Consider the following 24,353-nt stretch of genomic DNA (forward strand, 5'->3'; position numbering starts at 1 on the left):
CCTGATGATTAGTGATGTTGAACATTTTTTCATGTACCCGTTGGCCATTTGTATGTCTTTTGAGAAATGCACATTCGGGTCTTTTGCCTTTTATTTTTATTTTTATTTTTGAGACAGAGTCTTACTCTGTCACCCAGGCTGGAGTGCAATAATGCGATCTTGGCTCACTGCAACCTCTGCCGACTGGGTTCAAGCGATTCTCATGCCTCAGCCTCCCGAGTAGCTGGGACTACAGGCGTGTGCCACCATAACTGGCTAATTTTTTTGAATTTTTATTAGAGACGGGGTTTCGCCATGTTGGCTGGGCTGGTCTCGAACTCCTGACCCAGTAGACCTGCCCGGCTTGACCTCCCAAAATGCTGGGATTACAGGCATGAGCCACCACACCTGGACTTTTGCCACTTTTAAAATCAGATTCTTTGTTTGTCTTTGTTCTTGAACTGTTTGAGTTCCTTATATATTCTTGATATAAACCCCTCGTGGGATGCATGGCTTGCAGTTATATTTTCACCCATTCTGTAGGTTGTCTCTTGACTGTGTTGATTGTTTCCTTTTCAGTTTGATGTAATCCCATTTGCCCATTTTTGCTTGCGTTATTAGTGCTTTTGAATTCTTATTCAGGAAATCCATGGCCAGACAAATGCCATGAAGCATTTTCCCTGTTTTCTTCCAGTAATTTTATATTTTTGGGTCTTACATTTAAATCTTTAATCCACTTTAAGTTGATTTTTGTATATGAAGATAGGGGTCTAGTTTCATTTTTTTGCATGCGCAGGGACAGTTTTCCCAGCACCGTTTATTGAAGAGACTGCCCTTTCCTCAAGGTGTGTTCTCGGAGCCTTTGTTGAAAAATCAGTTGGTTCTAAGTGTATGGATGTATTTCTGTGTTCTCTGTTCTGTTTCACTGGTCTCCATGTCTATTTTTACACCGGTCCCATGCTGTTTTGGTTACTATAGCTTTGTAAAGTAGTGTGATATCTCCAGCTTTGTTCTTTTTGCTCAGTGCCTTGGCTATTTGGAATCTTTTGTGCTTTCATGTGAATTTTAGAATTTTTTTTCTGTTCCTGTAAAGGATGTCATTGATATTTTGACAGGGATTGCATTGAATCTGTAGGTTGCTTTGGCTGGAGTATGGATGTTTTAATAATATTCTTCCATCCATAAACAAGCAATTATCTTTTCATTTTTTGTGTCCTGTTGAATTTATTTCATTAATTTTTTATTTTTTGTTGTAGAAATCTTTCACCTCCTTGGTTTAATTTATTCCTATATATTTTATTTTTCATAGCTGTTGTAAATAGGATTTTTCATTTATTTTTCAGATAGTTCATTATTGGTGTACAGAAACTACTGATTTTTTTGTGTGTTGATTTTGTATCCCACAATTTTACTAAATTTGTTTATTAGTTTTACAGTTTTTTTGGTGGAGCCTTTAGAGTTTTATATATATATGATCATGTCATCCACAAACAGGAACAATTTGACGTCCTCTTTTTAAATTGGATATCCTTTATTTCTTTCTCTTGCCTGATTGCTCTGGCTAGGACATCCGGTACTGGGTTGAATAAGAGTGGTGAAGGTGGGCATCCTTGTCTTGTTCCATATTTTTGAGGAAAAGCATTGAGCTTTTCCTTATTCAATGTGATGTCAGCTGTAGTTTTATAAATTTGGCTTCTATTGTGTTATGTTCCTTCTATAGCTAATTTGTTGAGAGTTTTCATCATGAAGTGATGTTGAATTTTATCAAATGCTTTTTGTCTGTTGAAATGATCATAACATTTTCTTCATGATTCCATTAATGTGATGTATCACGTTTATTGATTTGCATATGTTGAATCATCTTGCACTCTCTAGGATGAATCCTACTTGCTCATGGTGTATGATTTTTTTAACGGGCTATTGAATTCAGTTTGCTAGTATTTTGTTGAGGATTTTTGCATCTGTGTTCATCAGGAATATTGGCTTGTAGTTTTCTTTTTTGTTGTTGTTTCCTTGTCTGGTTTTGGTATCAGGGTAGTGCTGGCCTCATAAAACAAGTTTGGAAGAATTCCTTCCTCTTCAGATTTTTAGAATAGTTTGAAAATAGTTTGCAAAGCACAGATGTTATGATGCTTTGATGGTCTTTAAAAAGGAATACCTATGCGAATCATTTTTATCCCTTTCTTTATGTAACATTTAAAGATATTACCACGAAAGAATAAGAGTATAATTTCATAAAAGTTGAAAATGTGCTCAATGTTTTAATGTATTTTTAAAGGAGAGAATGGAGAAAGCACAGAGGCTACTTTATATTCTAATATGCTTTGGTTTTTTGTCATTTATATTAGAAAGAAAAAGATCCCGTAGATTCCTTTATTCATTAAATCACATAAAATTTTTCAATCATTAAAAGTTTCTTCTCTGAACTCTATAAAAGTGCCACAATTATGTATTATAATTCTATTACTTGAATACATAATAGACATAAATTTTTAGTGAGTACTTAACTATATGCCAGATACCATACTTTACACAGTTTTAGAGTTGGACATATATTCACTTCCTGACTTCCCCACTAACTTATTTTTCATTTGGCAACTTTTTTCCCATCTTTAAATCTTAGTTTTCTCATCTGCAAAATGAATATTGAAATATTATCCACCTCACAAGGCTGTGATGAGGACCTAATGAGATCATCCATTAATGCTTGACCTGGTTTCCAACACAAAGTGCTAGTTTCTTGAATATTAACTAAAATACATGTATTCAAGTCTCAGCTCTGCTATAGAGTGATGATTGATAAGTTACTTCAGTACTCTGGGCCTCAATTTATGCATCTGTAAAGCGGAGATGGCAGTAGTACCTTAGGTGTTTTGTGAGTACTGTATTAAATTATTACATGTATGTAAGATCTTTGGAACAATTTCTGGCATATCAGTGCTGAGTAAATATTGGCCATTAACTTTTATCATTTCAGTTATTTCTGTGGTTTTTATCTCTCACTATGCATAGCATTTGTAACTTCAGAATTTTATAAGAATATCAAAAATACAGATGTGTATATATGGAGAATATTCAAACTTGTTTTTATATTCTTTAATTTGCTTAAGAAGTATGCTGGTTTGTGACAGTACCTGTGCTGTACAAAAGTTGTTCTTCATAATTCCTTCCTGTAGAATATACTACAGTTCCTTTTTTTTTTTTTTTTTTAATATCAGACTTTTAGAGCTGCCCGTCGAAACACTGACATTTAAGTGGCAGAACACTTGGATTGGTTTCTGAACCACTGATGCCTAACTAGAAGGAAAAATTATGTGCGCATTATTGTGTGTCTTCCCTATACTCCTTCCTCGTGTCATAAACTCCTTTCTTGTCTTCAGAAGCAGCTCCTTATCCTCAGAGAGTGTAGTGAAAACAAAGCGGTCATATGGGAAGATTGACTATTTGCCACAGAAAACAGGGAATATTTAAAACTGTGAACCAAGCAACTCTTGATTTTATGTATGCATGTGCGTGTACAAGACAATAGAAAGATATCTGTGGTATAAACAGAAAAATGACAGGCCAACTAGATTATTAATTATTTCATATCCACAGTTAGATGTGAGCTATTTGTCAAAATCAAGGATGAGAATTAGTGATTTAAAATTTTAAATAAAGTAACCTAACACACACCATCTTTTAAGCATCATTAAAATGAAAAAAAAAATGTTAATTTTTGCTTTCAGGGAATATGGAGCCATTGATGATGTAGATATTGATCTGCATATTGATGTTAGCTTTCTTGATGTAAGTATCAATTTTATGTAATATGAATGGTGCATTTAAAATACATTTATTTTATTTTTTGAGGAAATTTAATTTTCAGTTGTCTTATAATACTATTAGTTACATATTGACTGTTAAGGTGCTTTGTGAAGAATTGCTGTGACTTGTCAAAGAAGCGGCGATTTTATAAACATATATATTTGCATTGGTTTTTCTAATGGTCTCTGAAATTTATGGGCTTTTGCAATACGTTATATTTTAAGTGTTCATTTTTAGTTCTCATACATAGAAGGCCAATATTTTCACACAACAGTGGGTTTTGAGATAACTTATAGGCCTTCAGGTTATATGCATTTTGTGAACACAAGTTTTAAAAGTTTGTGTGTTTTTTTTTTTCATTTTGAACTCTAAAAGATGATTAATTCATCTTTTAAATATATTTGTGCAGGAGGAGATTGCTGTGGCTTGGGAAGTAATTCGAACAGAACCTATAATTGTTCGACTACACTGTTCACTTACACAGTATTTAAATGGCCCAGGTTAGTTTTATTTCTTTATTTATTATTTTGAATATTAATTAGCTGTGCACTATGCCTTAAGCAAAATGCGTGTTCATTTGTCAGTTCTGAGCAAGAGTGCTAAATATCTTGATAATGGTATTTAAAGAAGCTTGCATTCTAAGAAAGATGGTTTATTGCCAATATAACTTATGGAAACAGAAACATAACATTTCGTTTTATAGATTTTAAGAAACTGACAAGTTTCTGAGACACAAACATTTAAAAAACCCAAAAGAGTACTTGGCATGTAGTAGAAACTCAGTAAATATATATATTTTGGGTTTTCCTTGGATATAATTATTTCTCTCTTTGATTCTGAGATTCAATTTTAATGCAATATATTTCCGTCTTTGAACATGGAGATTATAATAGTGTATTTGTTTGCTGAATCTTTAAGGAACAGTGTTGCTATCATATTTCAGCTGATAGCTGTTTACAACAAAGGACCCTATCATAAGTCTTGCCAAAATTTACTTGGTAAAATGGTTTTTCCTACCTACTACCACACACACACACACACACACACACACACACACACACACACACACACACACACACACACACACACACACACACACACACACACACACACACACAGAGACACACACGCATGCATGCACATACACGCATGCACACACACACAATTGTATCTACTTATATTGTTCCAGTTATCTAGTGTTAACTTAAAAAAAAATCTTAAAACTTAGTGGCTTAAAAAAACTTATCTCTCACTATTCTTTGGGCACTTCTTGCTTTCAGTCTCCCATGATTTGCAGTCATGTGTGGGTGGGGCTGGGGCCAAATCAAGGCCTCACTGGGTTGGATACACACGATGCTGGACGTTCAAATGGCTAGCAGTTGATGCAGGTGTCATCTCGGGACTCACTTGAAGCTTTTGGCTAGAGTGCCTGTCCGACACATAGCTTCTTCATGTGGTTTGGACTTCTTGTAACATGGTGACTGGGATGCAAATGCAAGTGTTGCAAGAGACAGGATGTAGAAGCTACTGGGAAAAGACATAGTGAGTCTTTCATTGTATTCTGTTGATCACAGCAGTTGAAGAGCCCACCCAGAATCAAGGGACAGGAACATAGACAGCACCTTGTGAAATCATGGGCATCTTTACTCTGACACACATGTTACTATGATGTCTGCATGTTTTTCCTTTAGGCATATCAGGGAATATACATCTACTGTTTGTTTTCACATAGGAAACATAGTTGTTCTTTCACATTTATAAAATACAGGAAAATCTTTCATTTTTAAAGTTAGTCACTTGTTTTCTGTCTTTGCATAATACATTCTATTTAAATTAATTAATGCATAATATAAATTACATATTCTAACTGATTTAATGCTGGACAAGAAAAAATAAATGTTTAAAATATTTTTATTCTGATAATTTCAGACATATAAATATGTAATAAGAAAAGGAATTTCTCAATTCTTGTAATGAGAAAGCTAAATGGCATGGTGTTTTCTCTGTTTTCTATGTGCATATGATTTATTTTTATAAAGTTGACAATGAGTTTTATAAATAGCTATGCACCTTAATGTTAAGTCATGAGACTGTCTTCAAGTCATTAAATAAGCCATAAGGGAATAATTTGTAATGTATGGAGAATATTTCAGCCTATAGTTGTATGTGTTCTTGCTCCTTCCCCACATATTCTGCCATATGGCTAACTTTTTTCTCATTTTAGTGATTTGAAATGTACTAATTTGATTTTATTTTAATGGTGGTTAAAAGAAAAGGAAATCCTTATGTCTGAACTTTGTTTAGGATTAGGAATGAAATTGGGCTGGTTAATCTCTACTCACCCAAACCCCATCTGTGTAAGATGATACTGAAGCATGCTTTTATGTAATCTTACCTCTGATACTTATTTTTTGATATAATCTTGAATGTAAGGGAGATATTTTTCCTTCACAATATCTCTTTAAAGATTTTTTACATTGGCATGGTTTTATAAATATTTTAACACTCACTTTAACTCATGGTTAGATTATTTTAATGTTCAGTACAACTCCTTTAGCGTCACAACTCATCTGCTCTTTCTTTCATCTGTATTGGTTGATTTATATATTTAACAATTTGGAACCCAAGGAAACCCGAGGGTTATGTTTTCTTTTTTCATACCTGATAATGACTTTTTGTTTTGTGAATGAGACAAACTTGTCCAAGTAAAATTAGCGAGGTCATGATAGTTCTCCTCCTACAAAAAACAAAAATGCTTTAGAAACTTCTCATTTTGTGTCTGAAGTATTTTAACTTTTTTTATTTGCAAGAAATTTGTTTTGATTTGTTTGTGTTTTGCTGTGTACTTTTTGGACTGTTTTTTTCTTCTTCTCCTTGATACTATTTTTTCTATATTTATTTCTATATGGTATACCTGAGTCTTAATTCACCTCAAGTACATTTTATGTAATTATTGATTATTCCTTCTTTACCTGCTAATCCCAATATGCTGGTTGGATCTAACTCTTTTGTCCTCCATGTTTTTCATTTCTCTAATTCTTTCATCCTTCATATCTGAAAACCTTATATGTTTTTTCCAATCTATCTTCTGCTCCACTGAGTGAATTGTTTTCGTGATTTCATCTTAAATTTAATGTTCCCATTGTATTTTTAATTTGGCCGCATTCTTTACTGATTCCGTATTATTTCCTCTTTATCACCAGTCGCTTTCGTTTTATTTGTTTGGTGTTGTTTTGAATTTTGTGAATATAAATCAGTAATTGTCAAAGATTTATTATTTTATTCCTGTAGATGGAGTTTTATTTTCCTCAATATTATATTACAAGCAAGAGTGGAAATTGTTCTTCTTTTGGAAATTAGTGTGATGTGTGAACAATTTCTCCCATTAGGAAGAAGAAAGAAAGAGAATTCCACACTGACCCTACTTTAGAGTCGGCAGGTCTGAGATCTGCCCGCTGGAGGGGAGGGCTGCGAGCTCTGCTAGTGCTACACCCTGTTCCCCTTGGTCCCCTTCCCCAGGTCTTGCTCCCATCCCCATTTCTGCGCCCTTGGCTGCTAACAGCTCCACTTGAGACCCTCAGTAGCTTGTCCTTAAACAAATAAGCTTTCTCTTTCCTGGGGAGTGCAGGTAAGTACTTGGCAGTTTTTTTTATCTTCCCTTCACTCTTTAGGTGTCACTAGTGTGAGGGTACTGTGGCCTAGCTACTCTGTTTCAAGTCTGTACAAATTCTAAGTTGTAATGCATGCTCCAGTTTTACCTACAAGATGGGGTGGAAACTAGAACTTTCCCCGGATTTGTACCCTTGCTTGGCTTTTTCTCTTTTCCTATCTACCCCCCTCTCACTTGTTCTTATTGCTTCCTCCTGAGAACAATTCCGAATACATTATTTGCCCCTTGTCTGCACTCAGGGTCTGCTTCTGAGAGAACTTGACCTAAGGATGGTGGGTCCAGGGTCAAGAAGAAGGCAGCATCTGCTGAGGGAGGAAGCCCTGCCAGACCAATCCGGCGTGTCCTCTCTGCCTTAGGGTTCATTTGCTCCCTATTTTGAGAGGTGTCAGCAGTGGTTGACTTGTATTATAGCATCTATCTCTTTCATAGAATGGAGAGTTTTGCATCCATCCTGTAGGGCCCCTTAAGATTGATTCCATTTGCTCTGTTTGTGCAAAATTTGCTGGGCATTTCTCACGTGGGGATGACATTACTCCAAGTTTCTGGTCTTTTCACTGGTTTTCTCCTATTTCTGTTAGGCACTGGTTATGATTGTGTTTGTGCAAAAGTATTCACTCACATTACCATTTTACTAGTAAACTCCCTAAGAGATTTTTTTTCTTGTTGAAAATTTGAGGAAAATATGATTGAAAATGTGCAGTAATGTATAATATATGAATAGAACTGGAGACAGTGTTACTAAAAAGGAATCTTTAACTTATAATTCCAGGAGAATAATTAGGTTTTATTCTAGCCTATGATTAGGATTATTGCTAGCAAATAAAAAAGAAATTATTTATGAAGAGTGTTTGTGCTGTGCCCATAATGCCTCTGCCTGTCACAGAATACCATTATTTCAGTTTCCATCTGTAAAGAAGTTACCACCTTATTAAGGTTAAGCAGATGAACCGCCCAATCTCAGTATCCCATTTTACGGTGTGTTGCCTGGGACCACTCCCAATATCTGATACTACATCAGTTAGAATCCAATCAGAAAACAAACCACTCTAGTATCTCAGGTAAAAAAAATAAACATAAGGAGTTAGTTAATCCAGTGGCTAAAAAGTTGGGAAGGAAAACAGGATGGTGAAGCTCATCAGAGAGTGGTAGCAGGAGACCACTAGGGAAGATGACAGCAAGAGATCACTACAGTCGCTTGGGGCTGGAATGACACTGGGAAAGGGATGGTATGTGGCAGAATCCAAATATCAGGGAAATCTTACAGGTTCTGGAACCATGTCAGGAGTTGCTCTGTAGGAGTTAGGGCCACAGAAATAGCACATGTCTGGTAAAGAGCTGCAACCATGGAGAAGATATGGCAACTGCTAAAAGATGCCCACACAAGACAGAGAGGAGAGGAGAAAGAAAGAGAGATAAGGGAATAGGAGGGAAAAGAGAGAAAAGGGAAGGGGAGATGGGGAAGGGAGATGGGGTAGAAGGGAGGAAAGAAGAAGGGAAATAATACCTTGATTCTCTTTCTCTTTCTCTTCCTCAAGTCCAACCAGTGCTTCCATTGGTCAAACCTAACCGGAAGGTAGTTGGCAAGGGACCTGTGGAAATGCAGCCTAAAGGTGGACTTGAGAGCAAACAAAACACAATGGCCTATGTGTATATCCTTGTCAAATGCATAGTGCTGTTAGACATTTTTTAATTTACATAAATGCTATCGTGCTCTAGATTTTATTCTCTTAACCACTTCTGTTGCTAAGATAGCAACAGAATTGTTGGCCCTGTTGCTGTATGTATACTAATATATACTACAGTATAGATCCACTACAATTTACATATTTGCTTTCTTAGTAATGGCCACCTACATTGTGTTCAGATCCCTGATGCCATAATCAGTGCTGCAAAGAATGTCCTTAAAGAACTTATTTCATGGACTTTATGACAGTTAACTTATGAAGAGTGGAATTTTCATGGGTTGGTCTAATCTGAGCTGAGAGCACATACTCATCATCATTTCAATTGCATGGCTCTACTTACTCATCAGAATTTCTCCAAGTATCTGTTAACCATTTAGAATTTACCTTCTCTATGTTGCTTTGTCAAACCTTTATTTTTCTAATGTGTTTCCTGTCTCTGAATTTTATTATTGTTTATCTTACAAATCCCTTTAGTATGTTAGCTGTTGATAGCTAGTGGGTTCAATTCATGCAAAAGTCTTTTACAGTGATATTTATGAAAAGTTGATATTTTATGCTTTTATGAAAACTTTTTGAAATAACAAAATTCAGTGATTTAAAAAGAGTGTTTGCAATGTGTCTTTGAAAGGTATCAGCATTTATAGTAAAATGAAGTTGCAAAAATGTATGGCTAATTCAAGATTTAGACTGACCTACTTAACAGTTCTTTTTGAAAAGGATTTATTCCTACATTTTGGAAATGTATAAATAACAGTTATTTAAACATCAATATTTGGCTACAGCTAATCTGACAGTATATCTGTGAGAGAACAGGAGTGATATGAATTGAAGACATATACCTCCTTATCCACTTTGAAACTGAAGATAAGGATTATTTGTATTGTATATGGGGAAATATAATTTAAAGATATGATATAATTTATCACTTTTATGATAATGTGTATTTTCTGGAATTACTGATATAGAGATGCAGTTTTTCATCTCAAGGACAAAGCTGTTTTTAGTTGAAAATCATAAACAACTAACCTTACTTTAAAATGATTTCTGTGCATATCATCTCATTATTGGTACCTCTGTGCTTGCATGATCAGTGCATTAGAATAATTTCCACATATCTTGGGCAGCCCTCACTTCCTAACTGCAGTTATATGAGAGATAAGAAAACATTGAATAACTTTGACCTTTTTTTAAAACATGAAAATATATCACTAGTACTTTCTGTCAAGTTCTTACTTTTTTCTTATAAAAGAACATTTATTTGTAGTTCCTAGTTTTATGTATCAGTACAGTTCTGGGGATTTTTGTTGTTGTTGTTTTTTGTTTGCTTTTTTTGCTTAGGTCACTAATTTTAGCTCTGTTTATTCCTGAGTACTTATTTGCATAATTAGACTTTTGTAGTTCATTTTATTTTCTAACTCATTATTGATTATCAAGAAAGTATTAATTTTTAAAAATATTGTTAAAAATTAACTTAAAAAGTTTTAAATTTACAGAAAAATTGCAGCTAGTACAGAGGTCCCATACACTCCACACCCCTGTTTCTCTGTTATTAACATCTTTCATTAGTATATTAATATTATTATTACATTTATTTTAATAATAATATGTGTTTTAGAACTTGAATTTTGGAATATTTTATGAATCACAAATTATGAATTTTGGAAATTTTAGAATTTTATGAACTCTTTTAGTATATTCCAAAATTATAGGTCATTTAGATTTTATGCTACTGAGTCAATGTTTGAAATTTATATTTTTCTAGAAAATTTATTTTGGTAAATATTAACACTTTCTAGTCATGCATAGTATGATTAAGTTTTGGTGTTTGTATTAATTTATAGGAATAATTTGTACGTTCTGGATAAACATTTGTGTCTAGTATTATATAACCCTTCTTTCTCTCTTTCTACGTTATGTATCATACCCAGTTTTCTCTGGTAAAGGCATTAGTTCTAGTGCATTTCGGATTTTTCTACATTTTTATAGCTAGATCTCTTTTGTTTCTCTGCCCTCATCTTCCCACTTTTTCTGTCTGCCTCTGAAGAGACTGTGTCTTCTTAAATCTTCTTAGAGAAAATACAGTGCTTTCTCATTTAATTCCACTGAGGTTTTCAAGATGTTAGAATGCTTTTATTCACTTTTGAATTTTGATAGCCATGGGTTTGGGATAAGTGGGATTGGAGTGGTGTTTACTCTATACCTTACTCTTTGTACAAGAATTAGGGACTTCTTAGAAAACGAACTAATTTTTTGGTGATACAAACACCCACTTTCCTTGACTGATGGAGCATTTGTGTCCCAGAGTAGTGGCCAACAGGGGATACCATTTGGCTTACAATGTAGAGCATGTGTGATCTGAGAAGTTCCTATGAGCAACACAGTCATTGCTCTAATTATCTGCTGCCCCACCTCTTGCTGTGAATGGCACTATCTAAGCTCCTATGTGTCATCTCATTTGCACACTAGTTTCTGTTCCCTTTCACATAATTAGGACACCATCTCAGCAATTCAGTTCTCCTCCTCCTTCCTGTACTATTCATTTCTCTTTTTCTCTTAGAAGATTCACATCAGCAAATATTTCTCTTGTCTTAAAAAAAAAAAAAAACTCTCTTGACTTCAAATCCCTCTTCAGTTGGGACCCTAATACTCTGCTTCTTTTGACTGTTAATTTCCTTGATTAGAGTTGTCTCTATTAGCTTACTTCATTTTCTTTTTTCTTTTCTCTCTTTGAATCCACTCAAGTCAGGTTTTGGTCCCATCATTTCTCAAACACTGCTCTTGTCAATGTCATCAGTAACTTCATTCTTGCCAAATGACTCATAACCTATTTGAGTTCTCATCTTAATTGACTTAGCAGTATTTCATAACAGTTGTTTACCTCCTCCTTGAAAATCTTTTTTTTTTTTTTTTTTTTTTTTCCAGATAGGTTGTTGCTCTGTTACCCAGCTCACTGCAGCCTCAACCTCCCACCTCAGCCTCCTAAGTAGCTGGGACTACAGGCATATGCCACCATGCCTGGCTAATTTTTTTTTTTTTTTTTTTTAAATAGAGATGGAGTCTCCCTATGTTTTCAAGACTGGTCCTGAACTCCTGGGCTCAAGCAATTCACCTGCCTGAGCCTCCCAAAGTATTGGGGTTACAGTCATGAGCCACCATGCCTGGCCTGAAAAACTTCTTTGAATTTGTGTCTAGATAGCAGCACTCTGGAATCTTCCATCCGCTTGGCCATTCCTCCCCAGCCTTCTTTGCTGAGCTGGGCTCGGGGCCTAATCCTCAGACTTTCTCTCTCCTCCACCTACATAGACTCACTGAGTGGTTTCTCATCCAGCCTCATGCCTTTAAATATATATATATATACTCTGACTGTTCCAAATTTATATCTTTAGTACATTCCTCTCACCTTTAATGCCTAAATGCTGGGCTTCTCCAATTGCCTTCTTGACGTTTCCATTTTAGTATCAAATAAGCATCTCAAATTTAAAGTATTTGGTCAAATAACTAGTCTTATCTGCCTTTTCAAACCTGTTTCTCCTGCAGTCTTTCACATTGTAGGAATTGGTAAATTTCATCCCTCTGGTTGCTCAGACCATAATCTTTGGATTCATCCTTAACTCTTCTTTTTTTCACACCTCAAATCCAGTCCACCCGCAAAATCTGTCCACTCTCCTAGAAGTGTGAATCCAAAATGTTCTTCACCTCCATGGACGCAAGTTCTGTATATCTTGCCTCACTTGTTGCAGTAAGTTCCTGACTGGTTTTCCTGTTTTCCCCTTTACTCTTTGACCAGTTGATCCTGCACAGCTCCTCCAGGTTCCTTCCCTGCTCTCATCTCCTGACATGAGACCTTGTTCAGTCCTCTCCCCACACTGTTCTCCAGCTGTTCCTAGGATATTTCAGCATATTTTCTCTTCAGAGGCTTTGCCTTTGTTCTTTGCTCTGGCTGGGACATTTTCTTCCTGGTTGTTCTTATCTAACATTTAAACCTCAACCCACATAGCCTGCAGCCCATATATTTTTCCCCATGTTTTCTCCAGAGCCTTTATTGCCATCTAGCATTGTATCTACTTTTCTATCTGTTTTTCATCTTCCTCCTCCCACTGGACTTCAGACTTCATGGGTGCAGGGATCTTCATGGGTGTGTTTTTACTCTTCCGTCCGAAATGACTAGAGCAATGAGTGCAAGAGATACTCTTAAACCAGTGAATGATGAAAAATGAGCGACTTTTCTGAGAGAAGTTATTAATTTAATTAGCATAATTACTGATTTAAAGAAATATATGTATATATGTGTTTTTATATATTTAGTTACCGATTTAAACATATATTTTTATATGTTTAGTTATATATTTAGTTTAGTATTTTTATACATTTAGTTACCGATTTAAACATATATATATTTGTATATATGTATGTATGTTATATGTACATATATATATACAAACATATATATATATATACCTGGTAAAAGTACAAACCACGTGAAAAGGAAATCTCCTGTGCCTTCTCATCTCCCATTGTTTTATTCTAAAAATGATGTATGTAGATGCAAACATGTTGTCTTTCTTCCACTTAAAAAATAATGCACTAACTGTCCTACATGTGGCCAGTTCAGCTGTTGCTTACTTTGGAGATCATTCTTTCTTACATTTACATATATTATACATTATACTGTATATTATTATACAATATTAGTGTATGATATATATTATACATTATATTATTATAATGTATAATATATCTTATACATTAATATATAATGGCCAATAATGATCTCCTATGTGCATATAGCATAAATAGCATTGTTTAGGACTGCATGTACACTGTTTTTAAATGTGTATATGCACATATATAATGCAGTTTCAGCCTTTTTCTGGCTGATGGTTGAGTTCCAGTTTCAAGTCAATATGTAACTGTGATCCTTTTTCCTTTCCAGTGCCCACTGTTGATGTCTTTCAGATTTCCACAAAAGAGCGATTTGGATTGGGACATCAGCTGAAAAAGTAAGTTTGCTAAAGTGCAAAAAATAAATTTCTACCAAAGAGAACTGAGTTCTCATTTTGTTCATTAAAGCAAACAAAAACCTTCTATTCAATAAGAACTTTTTGAAGCAAGCCCCTCAAGAGAGGAAGTCATCATGATGCTAAGAGCTGCGTTGATCATTTATTAGCAAGGCTCACTTTTCCACCTGGGCTAGTCCTACTGCTTTGCCAGTCCACTCTCTTTCCTCCAGCACCCTGCACTCTACCTGGGGAGGCTGACCTGTGTGGACACAGGCTCTGAGTCCCGAACATGACCAGGAGAGGGAGGAGGGAGAGTAAGATGGAAGTACTTACTGCTCTGGTTTCCTTCCTAGGAGGTCATCCTGAGCCGACCAGTCCTTCCACCGAAGCCTGCTGCTCGGCTCCAGGCTGCAACGTGTACATGACTTTCTCTCTTACTGGGCTCTATTGAGGGCTCCCACTGCTCATTCCTTGGGGCCCGGAGGTGGTATCAGTTTAGCAGCCACCAGCCCTGGACTCCTGCACTATCCCTACTTGCCATTCCTACCGCTTTGAAACACTGGTTTTTTAACTAAACACTTTATTTCCTGTGTGGACCTTGATTTTGTTTTATGATCTTGAAGTCTATTTTATATAAAAATCTATTTTTAAAAAACAGAAAAAGAAAACACTGATAAAGCCAGGATACAGTGGCACCAGAAAGAAAAAAATGGCATCTTAGAAGTAAATAGAGAACACTGATGAATTACAGACATAAGAATTGATTCTCAGATTTTTCTAAAATCAGATGATCGCTGATGTGATCTAAGGCACAGACCTTTGGGACCCACTGGCCTGTGTTTTGGTATACATCCAGAGGGCTTGTTGTGGTTTTCCCTGAAGAAAATAACGACACCATCCACATGGTCTCCTTCACCAGCCTTCCACATAGAGGGAATACAGCTTTCTCTTTAGACATAGAGTCTAGATGAGCCTTGATTTCATAAGAAGACATAAAGCCACCCCATTTGAACTGAATTTTAAAATTTAGGCATGTACCTCAGTTTGCCATGGTCAGAATATAAACAATAACTTCTATACTTAATATCAGCTTTAAGAATTTGTGTTTATGGAGAATTCCCAGAGGATTATTCTTCCAAATCTGCAAATTTAGCTTAAATGTAAATTTGTCAAGAAAGACCATTAGATAATTGTATGCTTAAAGCCTGGTTTAGGCCTTTCATAATGATGTAGTCTATATGATCACTTTTATTTTAATGGATTTAAATTTGGCATCACATGTGGGCTTCATACTGAGCAATATTCTAAGAGAAAACATATTGAAACTATGTTTGATATATGAAATAGAGAACTTACTGAGGTCATTTTGCCTGATGTAGGAAGCCACATATATGATATCTAGGATTTTGTACGTATTACAGAGCTCTAGAATTTTCTCAAGTTTTTATGACTTAAATTGAGGCAGCACTACTCAAATGTGAGTTGTGTGCCTACCACATTTGAAAGGAAAAAACATTCCTATAAATTCCCAGTGTTGAGTTCAAAGATATGCAAATATAAAATTAGATAATAAACCCTTAATGTTTAGAATTCTGCCTCTCTAAGACTAAATTCAATTTACAATGTGTGTTTAGCACATTATGTAATGTAGTGTTCTCTTATGAGGACTCACAGGATAAATTTTCTCAGTTTTCCATTCTAGGGTTAGGTGTGCTTTCCCAGGACACTTGCTTGTGTTTTGTGATTGGATTTTGTTTCCTGCATTGTGCCCAGATCCTGCATGTCTTGGAGATGAGCCTGGAGCCTACCTCCATGATGAGCATGGATGGCATTATCCAAGTTGGGTACCATTTCACCTTGACACATGTTTTTATACTATGGTTTTTTTCCTCACTCAATTTCCTCCCTTGTTTTTATACTGTTCTACTTTGTGTACTTTTGCAAGCCACTTACGAACTTTTATTTTTAAGTGGCATGGAGCTGATCAAAATAAGATAAGATTTACAAAAGTACACAGGTCTAGGAATAAATGGCTTCTGGGTACATTACATAGGCTCAGCAAAAGAAATTGTGGATATAATCCCAACTCTGAGAAATTAAAGAAAGCTATGTGCCTTTTTCACTGTTTAAGTATCTAGTAACATATATAACATATTTAGTTAATATCCCTATCCAAGTGATTAATGTTTTCAAAGAGTTACTTGCTTTTAGGGATAAATATTAGCTATGTGGAAAGTTTGTTAATATAGATTAGAATTTTTTTATGATCCTTGAGAAATTTTGGTCTGATATGTTTGTTTCCCTAATTATAAATAATTAGATCTGGCTATGATCCTTAAGGTCACTGCCAGCCTAAAATCCCATAATTTTAACAATCTAATTTCATCCTCACAATAATTTATAAAAAGAAACTAAATATAAAGAGATTATTTTCTTAGAAACATACAGCAAGTTAGGAAGGCAAATTTAAAATCTAGGCCCCTTGTTATCAGTTGGTTTTCAGTAAATAAAAGACATTCTTATTTAGTGAATAACTTTTTCACAGGAAAATTTTTTTCTGGTGGTTTCAGACAGCAGAATAATCTTATCAACAATAGCAACAGCAAAGGCTTATGCAGTACTTATTATATGTCATGCACTATTCTAAGTGTTTAACATATAATAAGACATTTAATCTTTACAACAATTCTGTGAAACAGGCCTTGTTACTCTCATATTTCCTAGATGATGTAACTGAAGCCCAGAGAGGTTGAGCAGCCTGTTCACAATCACACAGCGAGAAAGTGATAGAGTCAGAATTTGACTCCAAACCAGTCCTTATGACCCATAAACTAATCTGCCTCTCATATAATCCTAGATATTCCTTTGCTTGAGATGAGACATGGAATATGTGTTTGGCATTGAATGAATATTGAGAGAATGTGAAGTCAAAATAGCCTAAAAGAAAAAATATTTACGTATTTTCTCATGGCTGACCTGACACAGATATCACAGATATAGTGGTTGGTCTTGTATAGGGCATCCTATCATTCAAAGGCTCTGCATATCACAGACAATGGAAATAATCTTCGACTTTTGTATGACTTTATGTTGAGTCGGCACTGATCAAACCTTAGTTGTGTTTAAGGGGGGAAAATATTGCAGATCTTCAGTTTTCCCTTAAATTTATGTGCAACATAAAATTAGGTATAAATTTTTCGTATGTAGAGCTCCACATTTGTAAAATGAAATTCAATTTACAACTTAAAAGTGCAAATCAAAATAAAATACTTGAAATTCAAATTAATACCATTAATTTGGTTTATGATATTATTTTGCTAAAGCTGTTTCACCACCACAATTAGAATATAATACTGACTGCTCTAGTGCAAGTTTTTTGAAATCAACATGTAAAACAGTGTGATGTCATCCCTATGTACTTGCTTTTGTCCACTGCCCTGGAACCTTTGTTCACATAGTTGGCCGTGACATCATCTGCTCTTGACGCAATGCAAATGTATACTTTACCTTGAAATTTTTTTCTTTTTTTCCCTACCATCAGCCAATCACTGGCAATGGTAGTAGTGCCTTTTGGTGCCAGCACAATAGTAAACACAAACTCAGATGTAAATATTGAAGTCCCTTCATGGCTCTCTATTATGAGGAGGTGGTTGTTATACCAAATGTGCTCATATGTATACTCCAGATTACCCCTGAAATTAAACACAACATTGAACGTCTTTTAGAAAACAATTTCTTTTGCATCCAAGAACAACTAGGTACCTGGGTATTCAAGTTTAAGAATTACTGATTTTAGATGTTGAATCACACTTTGAAACCTAATGTAATATATAAGTGGGAAAATTTTTAGCCATTTTGACCTGTTTGTTTTTTTGTTCCACTTAGCTTATCAAGATTAGGCAAGCACTTGCCATCTTTCTTAGAGAATGGTGCACAGGAGTAGCAATTTTTTATGGGAAGAAAATCTGCTTAATACAAAGGGTTATGTCAGTGGAAATTTCAGATTAGGTAGAGGGAGAAATGATGATCTTATTATTACATTTAAATCCTGCTGAAATTTTGGGTAAAAAAAAATTCAAACATGAATAAAATGTTTCTCGTGCTGACTGAGCGAATTTACTGTGAATTTGGAATCATGGCATCACTTATTGCAGTTTTATTCCCCTATGCTCACCACTTCCACTGCTAAAAGGACCCCAAAATAATTGAGTATGTAACTGTTTATTCTTCTGAATTTATCAAAACTAGCAGAAAAAAGCCTAAGTGATATACTTTCTGGCTATCTGAGTTAGTTTGTTAAGACCTGAAGGATCCTGAGAACTTAGTAACTGGCGTTGTGCTAAGAGTCACATCTGTCCCTTTTGAATAACATGTGTTATACATATCAAAATCCATATTTGATAATATACGTACTACTACTCTGTCACTTGTATCTATGCTAACTTGGGCAGATTTCATTTTCTTATTTGTGAAATGTGTGGAATAACAGCTACTTGCTGGGGGTACTCTGAAAATTAGAGGGAAAAATGTGCATATAACATTTCTGTTTTACTCCGTGACATATTGTAAGTGGGAAACAAATATTGGTATCATTTTCCTGATCCCAAAGCAATGTGCTAGAAATAACTGAAAAGAGCATGAAAAACAGACAATCCTGAAGTTATTTTTGAAGAAAAAAAAACACATTTAATTTATTGCATGCTTGATGTTTAATTGTAAAATTTCATGTCTACTTAAGTATTAGTGTTGAGGGCCACTGCCATGTGGAAAATGGAGATACAGAGAAGCCATCCAAGCCCAGGACCTTTCCCAGATAAGAACACTGTGTCCAAGTCCGCAGTTGACATTCCGGAATTCTTTACCATAAAGCACTGATGGAGTGATTTTGACATAGAAAATATCGAGATTAGGAGTTACCAACATTCTGCCTTATGATACTAACTAAACAAATTTAAGGATACCCAGTTTTTAAAATTTAGTATAGTATATTCAAAGGTGAACAGGCTGTGTTGAAGATATAATTTGCTGACCACATATTTCTACATAGAGCCAGTTCTGCGTGTTTTCTTTTTATGTATGATTTTATAGCTTTGCTTTCCTTTTCATGAAGAAGATATCGAAGCAAGTCAAGTAAAAAGAAAATGGCTTTACTTCTATCTTAATAAATAGCATTATAATTAGTAACAAAAATTTTCTTAAAAGTTGATTTTCTAGCACCAAAAAAAAATTTAGATTTTTTTGCCACTTCAGCTCAAGTTGTTGATCCTGAAGGCCATCTTTATAATTCTGTTTATATCTTTATTCTTCTATCATTTGAATTAGCATATCCTGGTAATATTGTAATTTAATTATTTAAATAATAATCATTATCATTTACTGTGATATAACTAGTCACAGTAAAGTTCTGGTAATTCGCTATATGATGCTTTCCTACATATGAAAAATCTTGTATGATTCTAAATTAGCATCTCACTGATTTCTGTGTGTTTGCTTTTATTTGATAAATGCATTTTCTACATAATAAATACAGTAACATTAATTGAAATTGCCTTGGAATGGTGATAACAGAATGACCTTTGGATTGACAGAATCATGCAGACATTTGTTACGCAGCAGTGGAAACAGAGCAAGGAAAAATCCAATTGCCTGCACAATAAAAAGTTGTCAGAGAAGAAAGTGAAGTCTCCCCTGCATTTATTTTCTACTTTGCGCAGGTTGGTGACAGGCAACTTCGTTATTGTCTTACTAAATGCTGAGTGTGTGATGTAGTTCATGCTTAAGGCATTCTTTCTATAGTGTTGGCATCTGTTTATTTTCTTTATAACCTCTAAGAAAAGACTGAGTTAGATGCATTCCATCAAAAACATATTCATTTCTATGTTTAGAGATTTATTGATATTTATTTAACATTGGTTACATTTGCTAAAATTACATTCTTTGCTTTCTAATCACCTAGAGTTTTTCCTACCAAAATTAGTTTCATTATAGGGCTTTGGGATAGATAGGAGGGAAAAAATATCTTAGAACCTTTTTTTTTGCTTTTCAGGAAAAATGGGATTCAAGTCCCTTTGATTTCAGTTTTAACTGGGTAGGCTATATTAAAATGAGGTGGTAGAATATTTATTAGCGCAGTCAAGTTGAGTTTGAGCATGACAAGCTTTCTTCGTGGTCTGCCATACCTGTGATTTGCCCTGTATTAACTGTTGTTCAATTTTGAAGGTCGCCAAGTTATCCTCCCCCTGGTTGTGGCAAAAGCAAATCCAAATTGAAATCTGAGCAGGACGGAATCTCCAAAACGCATAAGCTGCTGCGGAGGACTTGTTCCAGCACAGTCAAGACTGATGATGTGTGTGTCACAAAGTCACACAGGACCTTTGGCCGCTCCTTGTCCAGCGATCCCAGGGCTGAGCAGGCTATGACAGCAATTAAATCGCACAAACTTTTGAATCGTCCTTGCCCTGCAGCTGTGAAGTCAGAGGAATGCCTCACTCTAAAGTCGCATAAACTATTGACTCGATCTTGTTCTGGAGATCCGCGATGTGAGCACAACACAAACTTGAAGCCCCACAAACTGTTAAGCAGGTCTTACTCTAGTAATCTCAGAGTGGAAGAATTGTATGGACTGAAAAATCACAAATTGCTCAGCAAGTCCTACTCCAGTGCCCCCAAGTCATCCAAAACGGAGATTTTCAAGGAACCTAACGCAGAGGGCAGGAGGCTCTCTCTTACCTCAGGGCTTATTGGTATCCTAACACCATCTTCATCTTCATCTTCTCAGCTTGCTGTGCGTAAATATTTTCATCTTGAGTTCTTAAATGTTAGCTGAGGTGCAGTAGAATTTTTTTTTCTTATAAGATCTGGTGGAGAAAAGAAGCAAAACTTTGTTTTAATTTACCTTTTTTTAAATCTTTTTGGATATTGTTTTGCATGCCATACATTTGCAACTGGCCACTGAAATGTAAGCTTTGGTTCTGAAAAAAAAAAAAAAAAAATGTAGCTATTCATTTGAAGTCCAGTTCAAATTCTTGTCATGGTAACAAATGCTACTAAAAACAGAAGGAAATGCATTGGATTCACAAAGCCCTTACTTATTAAATAAGCATATAATTTTAATGTTTCATTAAGTAGGTGTATGTAATCTCTGGTCTTCTCACATGAATGGTGGAGGACCACATTTTTCTTGTGGTTAAATTAAGAATAATTCCCTTTCAATTATATATAAGAACACTTTGCCCATGCATGTTTTTACCTGTGGAGAGAGGCAACATTTACCACTTTAAGAGCCTCACTTAAAGTTGTTCTTCGTGTCCATTTTATACTGAAGTCACTTTATGCTGGAGCCGTTTTTCGGGGACATGGGACCAGGAGATGACTTTAATAATTTAAGTCCTTTTGATGCTATTTATCAAGAGTAACTCTTACACAAAATTTATCACTAGCATGATTGGCATGATGGCCAAGTACATGCTAGTGATAAATTCATAGATGTATCTTATGTATATTATTAACATATTCAAAATAGTTGATGAAAAGTTTTGTTTCCTTTTGCTAAATACATATGTGTGTATGTTGGGGGTGTGTGTTTAGCTCTAACCATTAATGTGTAAACACTCAGCAAGAGATGAAATTGAAAAAAGTAAGATTTGTTTCAGGAAAGTAATGTTATTCTTATATAGGTTTATTTCTAAAATTAAATTATAAACTATACTGTATATTTATTTTCTGAAAAGTTGAGTATGTTGTCAATTTCATGTGAGCATCCTAGAAGTCCATTCCTACTCAAACATACGTTTTAAGGGCACAGAGCAAATAATGTAGAATAACTGCACAGTGGAATGTTTCCCATGTTAGCTTCATCCAAGAAAGATCATTTCAGACATTCTGTAAAAGAAAATGCCTTAATAACCTCCGATATGGCTAAGCATAATACATAGTTTTCTGTTACAACACTTTCAGTAGCTAATATTTCTTTGGAGGAATAATTGTATCTGATTGTCAAATAAGACTGAAGTCCCCTAATGAAGAGGTATGAGCATTTGCTGATTAGTAACAGACAAATGAGTTTTTGTGATCATATAAAGATGCCAGTAATTTTTGCTAGAGGATCAGCAGCTAAGAGTGCTGTTCATTTACTGTAGGCAAAAATTGCATTAGTAATGGTAGAAAGGGTATTTATAATAGAGTGAATAAAAAAGTTTTTAATTTTGATGTCATCAGTGACTCAATTCATATTTCATGTGATCTTAGATCACTTTTGTATTCACTATTGCAAAGAGTAAAAGGCTGTAATTTATACATTTTTAAATTTATAAAAATTATTATTATTTTTTTTTACTTTGCTTTTTATAGCCAAATGGTGCAAAATGCATTCCAATACGAGACCGTGGCTTCCTGGTGCAGGTATGAGCCAAAACTCTATCCATTGTAGAAACATTTTAGTTCTTACTGGGTTTTTAAATCATTTATGAGCTTGTCTTAATTATTTTTCCTTACTGTTTTATTCAGACAATTGAGTTTGCTGAGCAGCGGATCCCTGTATTAAATGAATACTGTGTAGTTTGTGATGAGCCACATGTGTTTCAAAATGGCCCTATGCTTAGGGTAAGTTCTTGCTGATAGAATGTTAGTGTTGGTTTAGAATATAGAAATATAGAAAAGGTTTGAAATATAAAAATAAGTAAATAAATGCAGTTTAAAGCAAATACTCTTTATTGAGCAAATTATTTACATATAATTTTGACAAAATGAATTAGTATTACTTCTAAAGTAGCCTGTGAAAGAGCAGTTAGTTTGATATTAGGAAAATGTTTCTTATTATATTTTTACATGTGTTTATCTAACAGCTATTTATCCATCTACCCCTATATCAACATTAAGCATCTTAAATTGTGGAATTTTGAAGAACCAGTGTTTACAAGGTTATGTGACAAGGATGCTTAGGCAGTGTCCCTTCAAAACTCCACAATTTAAGATGCTGAATATGTGAGAGGAGAGTCTTGGTCCTATGCCAGTTAAAAGAGGTACACAGTAGTAGAGAGAGGATCAGAATGAAGATTTCCAAAGACGCTAACATCCTGACACATTTGGGACATTATCAAAGGAGTATGAAAATAAGAGTCGTTGTATACGTGCATTTTGGAGAGAACGATTTGATTTTAAAATGATTTTTTTTGCGATTTTTATTGCTAAAATATAACATATAAATCACTACTTAAAGTATACAATCAGTGGTTTTTCATATATTCACAATATTATATAACCATTACCGCTATTTAATTCCAGAAAATGGAATTTCCATTATCCCCAAAAGAAATATTCTGTTACCAGTCACTCCCAATTTCCGCCTCCTATCGTCCCCTGGCAATTATGAACCTGTTTTCTGTTTCTATGGATTTGGTCATTCTGGATATTTGATATGAATGGAATTGTACAGTATGTGGGCTTTTGTTTCTGACTTCTTTCACTTATCATAATGTTTTCAAGGCCCATCCATATAGCATATGTCAGTACTTTTATTTCTTTTTATGGCAGAATAATATACATTTTATGCATATACCACATTTGTTTATCCATTCATCAGTCGATAGAATTGCTAGAACATATGTTAACTCTGTTTAACTTTTTGAGGAACAGCCAAACCTGTTTCAACAGTGGCTGCATAATTTTACATTTCCACTGGCAATGTATGACAGTTCCAGTCTCTATACATCTTCCCCACGTATTATTCTCTATTTAGTATTATTTTTAATAATTATAGCCATGCTAGTATGTGTGAAGCGGTTTTTTTTTGTTGTTTTTTTGTTTTTGTTTTTGTTTTTTGTTTTTTTTTCTTTTGAGATGGAGTCTCGCTCTCTCGCCCAGGCTAGAGTGCAGTGGTGCGATCTCGGCTCACTGCAAGCTTCGCCTTCTGGGTTCATGCCATTCTCCTGCCTCAGCCTCCCAAGTAGCTGGGACTACAGGTGCCCACCACCAGACCCGGCTGATTTTTTGTATTTTTTTAGTAGAGACAGAGTTTCACTGTTTTGTCCAGGTTGGTCTCGATCTCCTGACCTTGTGATCCACCAGCCTCGGCCTCCCAAAGTGTTGGAATTACAGGTGTGAGCCACCGCGCCCGGCCAAAGTAGTTAGTTTCTTATTGTGGTTTTCTTATGCACTTCCCTGATGACTGACTAAAAGATACTAAAATATTTTGATTTTCTGCTAAAAAATTTT

At 34.9% G+C, this 24,353-nt stretch overlaps 1 protein-coding gene across 3 annotated transcripts in view; it reads left to right on the forward strand.

Moving 5' to 3' along the window:
* The window catches only part of PARP8 (poly(ADP-ribose) polymerase family member 8), a 186,552-nt gene that overhangs the window by 112,431 nt on the left and 49,768 nt on the right, over positions 1–24,353 (forward strand). For all 3 annotated transcript variants that reach the window (XM_032145541.2, XM_032145540.2, XM_032145542.2), the window contains exons 9-15: positions 3,708–3,768; positions 4,196–4,286; positions 14,075–14,141; positions 19,730–19,855; positions 20,361–20,925; positions 22,491–22,541; positions 22,647–22,742. In XM_032145541.2, the coding sequence (XP_032001432.1) occupies positions 3,708–3,768; positions 4,196–4,286; positions 14,075–14,141; positions 19,730–19,855; positions 20,361–20,925; positions 22,491–22,541; positions 22,647–22,742 (1,057 nt within the window). The remainder of the gene's footprint in view (positions 1–3,707; positions 3,769–4,195; positions 4,287–14,074; positions 14,142–19,729; positions 19,856–20,360; positions 20,926–22,490; positions 22,542–22,646; positions 22,743–24,353) is intronic.

This window comes from Hylobates moloch, unplaced genomic scaffold (assembly GCF_009828535.3).
Source record: "Hylobates moloch isolate HMO894 unplaced genomic scaffold, HMol_V3 SCAFFOLD_23, whole genome shotgun sequence".
Classification (NCBI taxonomy): Eukaryota; Metazoa; Chordata; class Mammalia; order Primates; family Hylobatidae; genus Hylobates; species Hylobates moloch.